Below are 9,115 nucleotides of genomic sequence, written 5' to 3' on the forward strand. Positions count from 1 at the left end.
GCCCGCCTGCCGGCTTTGCGGGGCCCGGGCCGCGTCACGCGTGTTCTCCGCGCTGCTTCTCCGCGCTGCCTCGCCGCACTGTGCCTCAGGCCCCTCACGTGTGAAGCAGAAGCGGGGTGCTCGCCCGCGGGAAGTGGGCGCGAGTCACCGCAGCACAGGCACTGGGCGCTGGCAAGGAACGATCTCACTGCCATCGCAAAGGCGGCCAGTAGCGTCGACTCCAGGCGTGTCCGTTGCGCCGGTCGCGTCGGCCCTGTCCGCCTGGAAGGCAGTGCCGGCTCACGCTGCTCCCACACTCCGGCGGCCGCGGGGCCAAGGGCCTGACGTGCACCCTGGTCTGACTCAGGAGGGAGATGCGTTGCACGGCCTCTGCTGTCATCGCAAACCTGCGCCGCGGATAAGCCATGAGATCCCGGATCCGCTTATGAATGATCAAAATCGGGCAAGGCCGCTTGCGTAATTTGCCTGACTCTTCCGCGGAGCAAGCAAACAACTGCACTCGACGCTCGTGCAGGAGCAAACTGGCGTCACATAGTGGAGTCGCTGCGATATGAACACATGCAGCCGTCCAAAGGCGCTCTATCTGCACCTGGGAGCCTGTTCTCCGTTTCACATAAGTCACTGAGTGCGCATTTGACTCTAGAAGTTACATGAAACTGTTCTACTTTATTCACAGCGAAAGAGGGGGGACTGGAAATGTCCCCCCCCCCCTTTGTGAGCCCGGTGTCCTGCAACGTGACTGACACAGGAATTCCCTCCAGACCCCAAGCAGAAGAAACAGATAGGACCAACCACGCGCAGGGCGTGCAGGGGAAAGTGCACTGGCATCGGAACTCGCAGCAGTGCGAACAGCGCATCATCAAACAGGAGACTGTTAACACACAGTAAGGACTCAACTGTGGAAAGTTCCCATGGGAAAACGCCCCGCAGACATCGCTCAGTGGCTGCGCACAGGCCAGCACGCTGCCGACATCGCCTCGGCTGTACGAGATTGGGGGATGTTCAAAAAGTATGCAGCTTCCCTAAAACGGTCAGTGTGTCCTCCCTTAACTGAAGCACGACTTAAATGTCACCGTAAAATTCCAGTCCAGTGAGTGAGCTCTTTGGGTTTGTTTGGTCACTTGAATACATGACTCTCAGGGCTGTCTCTCCTGAGAATATGTGCCTAGGGAGCCATAGCTTACTGCATTTACCCACATTTCATTAGATTCACTAGATTAAAAAATGGCGAAAAATGTGAGTGGTGCTTGTGAGTAGATTATTATATCCTAATGCTGACATGTCTCAGTGCATAAGTGATGGCCTTTTTTTTATTCCCCAGAGGTCATATAATAATCTGCTCAACTGAAAACATATCTGAGGTTCCTATTTAAAGAAAAAGACACAGTTTCACACTTTTGTGGCTCATTTCTTACATATCTTCTAAAAAGAGAAATAGGTAAAACCTGTACATTAAAATCTGCTTTCAATGAAAAATGTTTATTCAACAAGGTCCTATGATAAACCGTAAAAGTAAAATATCTTTAGTGTCATGAACACTGAAAACTGAATTTTTGCTACACATAATCTAAAAGGCGTGATCAAATTAAATTTGTCCCTCCTTTAATCTGTTAGACAATTATTTTTAGGCACCTTAGCCAAAATGAGAATAGCAGAAGCACCTTCCGCCGCTATAATGTATGTTTTCTGACTTATTCTATGCCTAAAAGCAAGGGAAACACAGAGCAGTCCTGCATTATATAGTCTTTGTCACACTGTCATGCCCAGAACTCCTGCTCTCCTGGAAAAGTGCTAAGTTCCTTCCTAGTTCATCAAATATGAAATCACGGATACCAAGTGGCTCTCAGTAAACCCAGCTCACATCTTAAATTACACACTATATCTTCACTGATTTCCTTAAACTCTCTCTGATTGGCTAGGATTCACTCTATGAAGACTGATTGCACCCAGTGTCCTTGATTTTAAACCAATCCTTCCGCCCCTGGAGTCCTTAAACGGCTCAACAGCTCCCCCTAGCCTCCTTTTATATACTACACCTCAGGTCTCTATCAGAGGTGGGGGGCTGGGAGGCGTTACTCAACTTTCTGGGCTAAGCTTCTTTGTGTGGCCTCTCAAGATAGCGCATGATCCAAACCCAAGGATGCACATGCCAAACAGTCGTGGTGAGACACCGAGACAAAGAGCACCCATTCAGAGCACTAAATGACAAGAAACGACAATCAAATATGGTTTCGTGAATAACCTTGAAATCTATAAGTAGCTTTCCCAAGAAAAAGGAGAAAAGAAGGCAAAAGAAATGTTAAGTGTCACAGATGCTGTTACGCAGCACTTTATCCTTTTGGTATGGGATTTTTTTGTCGTTCACATCAGCTGCATATTTTATAAAACAAATGCTATCTGATTTTTCACATTCGAAATTAAATGTTATGAAGAACAGAAATAACCTTCAAAGAGCCATGTACCAAAGTTATTTTCCACAAGGGGCGAAAGAAACATACAGTATAAAAGCACTTCATTTCACTACAAAATCTGTGTATATTTTACAGATAGATAAATAGGTTTGAATTTTGAGACCCTCCCCACCAAAAAAGTTAAGATTTTGATCTTATTCCAACTTGCCTTTTTATAATTGATGTACCACTTGTAGATTTTATATATATTATATATATATATTAAATAACATCGAGCTATGTTTTTAACATTAAATCTTTAAAGTTTCCTACTTTGACCAAAAATTGATTTTAAAATTACATATAATTTGCTGTCAGTGTTTTTACTACTCAGCAGAAGGCTAGGATTATTTCCAAAATGGAACACCCTGTGTCACTACAGATGATAACACATATTAGCTGGAAGTGGACATTCTGTATTTTTAAAAAATATGCATTTCAGAAAAAAACAAAAACTGAACACTCTAACTTTGTGATCTAGTTGCCCCAAAATGTACATGGTAAATAGGTACATTTCCCTGCCCCCCACCCCCGCCCCCAGCTTTGGCTATATGAATTAAAATAAAGCTTGGAGACTAAATAAAATAGAATTTCAAATTGAGAAATGGCTGTAGGGACGATTTAGTTCAATTTTCATTTTGCAGGTGAAAGCAGGAAAGAAATAACTTGTCCAAGATCAAAGCTCATTACTACAAGGACCGAAGTTTTTTAGCCCACACATGACAGCGCTAGCCACACCCAACGTGTGCCCTGGACCCCATCACATGACAGTGCTAACTCTCTTCCTGTCCAATTACATGGACAGGAAGTGTTTTGTCAAAAAAAAAATTCATTGTCATTGCAGAAAACATTTTAATACCTTTTTCTGCCCATCCTCCTCCTTTCGCTGTCAGTTAAAGAGAAAGATCTTTACGTTATGGATTTGGGACGTAATACTGAGCTGGCCTAAGCTCCACACGGAACCCTATTCCTGCTATGGATCGGAGGAGGCACTTGGGCCTTGGGCCAGTTGAAGCAAACAGACCATCGACTCCTGAAGGCCTATTTATTTTTGATGGTATTAGGGAAGATGAACAGATTTCAGCCAACTGAGTCTTGTAAGAGAAAGTGTGAGCTGAACTTGACACTCTATGATAGTAACAGATGACAAGACAAAATGTGAAAAGCACATTGCTGAACTAAACTGTCTAAGAAAAACCCACGGGAAGAAAATGTACTGATGTTAGCTTGGTTGACTTTCAGTATATCACACTTTTTAAAAAGAAAAAAAGGCATTAACATAAAATCTTCCTAGACCAGCTGGTATGTCCTAACCTGATAGACTTTATGTAATTAGATGCTATCATGCCAGTTACCTTTGAATGAGCATTTATTTTTTTATTAATGATAATGACATCTAAAAAGTATGAGCGTTCAACCATATGAATGCATGTTCCCATCTATTTATCTAATGAGACATACATTTACTTAATCATCTAAACAATCTATGAGGCAGGTACTGTTAGTGCCCCCTTTTTACAGATGTGTACACTGAGGCTCACAGAAGTGAATTAACTTGTCCACTATTAACTTAATAATTCACTTGCTAGTAGAAGAGCTGGAATTAGAATCCAGGCAACCTAGTGCAAGAATATGTGCTCTTAACCCCTACAATTACTGACAGCAGAAAATGATTTGGTGGATATAATTATATTCACAGATACTTTAAATCGTAATGGAAAATAACATGAAAAATGACTTTCTCAACTTGAAATATGCTGAAGGGTCAGAGAGTTCCTGCAGGAGCATAAAGAAGTAAATCTTTCTCTTTGAACACTGACAATGGAATGTAACTAATTGATTCAAATGTTCAGTGGCTCTTTTTCAGTCCTGAAATAACTGCAATTGGTCATTCACCAAATATTCTAAACAGGTACATTTGAGTAGGCAGTGAAATTAAGTTACATAAAACAATTGATTAATCCAACTCCAGAGAAAAGAATTATACAACTGAAGAGATGCATTCAAATTTTCTTATGTTAATAACCTGAAAGAACGTGAAGAAGAAAACGTAGAAACTTTAGATCTGTTGCTAACAACCTGACTCTAGAGATTTAAAAAAAAAAAAAAAGCTGCTATGGGACCCAACTCTTCTCTTACGTGACAAGGAAGAAGAGACTGTAAGAGCAGAGCCAGCTGCACAGAGGGGATGGGCTCGTCCGGCCACTCCCTGTGGAGTCCTCGTAGGGTGGTGAGACAACCCATCTGCTGGCATGTGCTCACCTGGAAGGGTTTCATGACAAACCCTACTCCAGGCATCCTGGCCAGGCAGTTCTAACCAGTGAAATGGTTCAGGTGGGACGCACAGGAAAAGCTGGAGAGCTGAGGACCATTTGTCTCTCGGTCACTGTCTCTGGCCCCGGGAACACTCTGAACAGCATGCCTGGGGTGTCCTGTACAGCTTGGGGCTTGCCGCAGACAGAAACCTTTAGGAATCAGTCACACAGGCCTTGTTGACCAGTATCATCTACCACCGTGGGGAGTTATGGGACGTAGTCAGAAGAGTCCCTTAGTACTCAACCAGGTGATGGTGACACCACCCTTCCATGCACAAGTGAAGTGAGGCTTGTTGATGACTGACGCAAGGAGAACACAAGGAATATGAAAAAACCGGCCCCGATATATTACATTTTAAAATTTTTAAATCTTTTATCTTTGGAATGTCTCTCCACCAATTACTGCCAAGTTTACACGCAGTACACAGCCACTCCAAGCAAACACTGACCTTTTGGGTAGATTAGAATGAACCTGACAAAGTAAAAAAAAAATACTAAATCAGTTAAGGAAATGTACTGCAAGAAAAATGTAGGAAATGGTTATATTCAGGATTCATAGTATTTGTCATAAAATATCTTTATGAAATCTAGAATCCCTCTTCTTTCTCTAATTAGGAACAACAAACTCAATTTTTCTTTATCAAGATTTTTTTGTCACCAAGAATTAATCATCTTCTTATGCTTTGATATGTGCATCATTCAGAGAATTACACGTGTTTATTTTACTACTAAATTATTTAAAGAATCTTCCTCACTAGAAAACAATACTGTTTTAAAAACAATAAAAATACATTGTTCATATATTTAACATTTGACAAACTATCAAAGTTGATGATAAAAGTTATGAATATTATGAACTATATCTTAAATTCCAACACAAAAAAATGCCTGCAGTGTACCAAAAACAAAACGAAACAAACAAACAAAAGGATCATGAAAATCCCCATAACAAGAAAATTATTTTAGAGACAAAATAGTTTTTTAGAGCACAGCGATTGAATCATGATTCCCTGCTAACAAGTTAGCGCCTCTGACCAATGATCACCTTGGTTGCCGAGCGCTGTCCAATGGCAGCAGTCTGACTTCCGGTTACTACCAGCAACGCCCCTCCTTTGCATCATGCTACTGCTTACACACGGGAAGGCCCACTCCCACACACACGCATCTTTAAACGAGTGTATACTAAAAATATGGCATTAACCGGGGTTCTGTCTGAAATGAGTAAGGAGAGGAATGAACTGCATCTCTGCACAGCAGTACCCCAGGGGTGTCGGACCCTGCCTCAGCTGTAAATGGCCCTTTCTGCTTCTTAAAGACAAAATCAACTCAACGAAATGCCCCTCCCCCACCCTGTCTCTCTCACAGACTTGCATCAGCATATTAAGAAATATCTTCTGCTCTGATCATTAAAAATTCCAAATGTCTACACTCTTAAAAATCAGATGGGAAACAGTTAACATGAATACCTCTACCTAATTCCCCCACCTCCAGGAGAAAAAAATATTGGTTTTTATACTTCAAATTGTAGAGATAAAAAAAGATTGAAGTGCCAGTAATTGTGAAGTTCAGTGAAGAAGAAAGCCTTGTAATCTCAGTCGTCAGCACAAAAAGCATCTGTCAGAGCTCCCTTCCAACTATAATAACTCTGCGTGCTCACTAGAAAAAATTATGATCATATGAGCTTCATGCATGATTGATACCATTGCTGTTTATTTTAAGACTGTCCTTGAGAATCAATCAAATGAAGCATGGCCAGTGTACGTTTTGCAACCAAGAATGAGAGACATAATACGAATGCCCTTTCTGAAGACAACGTGATGACCTATTCTTCCCATTACTGTTTCCTACCAAAAAGAAGCATCTAATAAAAGTGAACTGGGTAGAAATTCATGTCAGAAGATGTCCTGTCATCCCATGTTCTTTACAGTATGTTGAATTAACCAGCAGCTACACATATGATTAAAAAGAGAGCGAGGTTATCATTACACATAAAGAAGCATATAAAGCTAACTAATAATATGCTCAAGTGCTTAAAGAAACATTTGGGAAAAATACAACTATCAAGCATAATATACTCTAAATCATTAGAAATCTCCCGTGTATCAAAAAAGCTTTATAAGGTCTCAGATGGCAATGCCTCTTATCTTTCATAATTGAATCTTTGCATTGTATAATAAATATGCTCTAAAAATGAGGAAGTAGGTTTTTTCCATAAATCCCCTTTTCACACATATCTTGAGTAAAGAGAAGATATAATGGAAATTCAAAATGAAAACATTTTTTAGTAAAATCATAACTTTTTCCGGCATAATATCTGATTAAAGTGACTGAGGTATTCAAACTAGGAAGGACTACAATCAAGTTTATGTTTAGCCTCAAAAAAAACAAAAGGCAAATAATCATCAAAACATGATGCTATCCCAAAGATGTCTGAAAGCAAAGCCAAGACTTTCCAGAATCCGCCAGCCTTGGTGAGCAAGAAGAACCTAGCCTTGACTTCCGAGCACCCCCAGGGCCCACCTGAGCACCGCCACCACCACCACCTGCGGCCACCGGCCTTCTGCCTGTGACATTATAAGTAACGGCCTGCCACTCACATTCTTCCAGTCTATGAGCTAATTACGACTTCATTTCGACATCACATTATGTCTTGATTTAAACGACAGTTATGAACATGCCCCCGTGGCATGCAATTCCAAAAGCTCGGATTCGCAATGAGGACACTGGGCATTCATCCCTTTCCGGTCTCTTTCTATCCAGAAAATAAAAGTTGTATTTTTCAAAGGGTTAAACAGTTTTTGCATTTCGAATTGGATTTTTTTGCATAATATAATCCTACTTAACATCTGTGAACTTCTTTAACTCATTTGGTAATGATTGTTACTTTTTGAAATACTTTCTCTACCAACTATCACTTATTACATGAAGTCCTAAGAACAGATTCTGTAAGCAGACTGATGTCAGAATGTGCTCTCAAACATGGCACTTAGGCACCTTTATATGTAAATCTGTTACATGAAACACATTCAAATACTGTGCAACAGGTTCTGCTATTGTGTAAACACACTCCCAACAAAATGACAGGAAGCTCTAAAGGATCAACAATATAAGGTAAAAATCACGTGGTTTTTCAGAGACTAAATTCTTTTGAGTTGCCAGCAACAGCTCTGGTCAGGAGTGTACCTCACAAGCCGCTCAGCCTGTGTGGGACCCCGCCGTGCGGAGGTGAGCCGGTGGCAGAGGCCAGGCGCGCACACGCCTCCGCGGACTCACTGCCCATCGCTGGCTCCAGCGCCCAGTCGATGACAGGAAGGGGACTCTGGCAGAGGTCTAGCAAGTCCTCACCCTTAAGTTCCCTTTGGCTTTGTGTCTGCCTTTTCCCAGAGCTCTCCCAGTCAAGCCAATGGCAGTCTAAAAGCTCCCCGTTCTGCCACAAGAGTGTGAAATCAAATTAAAAACACACCTCAGAACTATTGCACTGGGCCACGTTGAGGTTTGCGTGGCGGGGGAGGGGCGCAGCAGACACTTAAAAAGGGACGGATTCCACGTCCTCCGTGTAGCCAGCGCGAGACACAGTGTATTAACTTAGGTCTGAACGAAAAAGGACTCGGGCTAGTAAAGCGTTTCATCACAAAGTAACGTCACTAAACGCAGCAGCATTCCCCCCTGCCCTCCGGATCCTGCTTTTCACCCCCTTTGTTAGACACCGCACACGGGAGAGGGGTTCCCAGAACAATGCCGGGGCGGCACCGATGCCAGGCAGTGAGCCCTGGGTACCAGAGCAGTGGACTCCCCCCAACTCGAGCCGCCTCCCGGGGCCACACGTCCGCCTCTCCCGGTGGCAGCGAGGACGGCGCCGCCGCGGCCGAGCGCGCAGCATCCTGCTTTGTGCCTCGGGGATAACGGACTCGGTCTGCGCGCATCCCTCACCCACACCCGGGGAAGCTCAACTAGGGTCTGGGCTGCAGGCGACACCGCTCAGACCCCGCTCTGGGCGACCGGGACCCGAGGGGCGACCGAAGCGTCTCCGGAGCGGCGGGGCCGCGGGAAGGAAGGAAGCCTGGTACTCTTACCTCCACATTGAAATACTGCTCCGTTCCGCAGACGGCAGCACATACAATCCAAAGCAAGGTCTGCAAGAAAACCGCCCCCGAGTGATGCACGAGACCCAGCCGTCTTCCAGAGCTGAGGGCGAGTAAGATCATAGTGGACCGCGCTCCAGCGGACGCACGAGCTCCCCGCGCCTTCCCTCGCCGTCCTCCTCCCTCCCGGCTTCCTTTCCGAAAACTCCTGGTGGGAAGGAGCCCGCAGGTTCACGGCGCCGGCCGGAGCAGGGCCGCGCTCGGCAGC

General features: G+C 43.8%; 1 protein-coding gene across 1 annotated transcript in view; it reads right to left on the minus strand.

Moving 5' to 3' along the window:
- The window catches only part of MMP16 (matrix metallopeptidase 16), a 156,601-nt gene extending 147,603 nt beyond the window's left edge, over positions 1-8,998 (minus strand). Inside the window, exon 1 of the mRNA XM_006924061.2 lies at positions 8,839-8,998. Within this exon, the coding sequence (XP_006924123.1) occupies positions 8,839-8,970 (132 nt within the window). The 5' untranslated portion in view covers positions 8,971-8,998. The remainder of the gene's footprint in view (positions 1-8,838) is intronic.
- Between the last annotated feature and the right edge of the window lie 117 nt (positions 8,999-9,115).

Source organism: Pteropus alecto, unplaced genomic scaffold, assembly GCF_000325575.1.
Source record: "Pteropus alecto unplaced genomic scaffold, ASM32557v1 scaffold87, whole genome shotgun sequence".
NCBI lineage: Eukaryota > Metazoa > Chordata > Mammalia > Chiroptera > Pteropodidae > Pteropus > Pteropus alecto.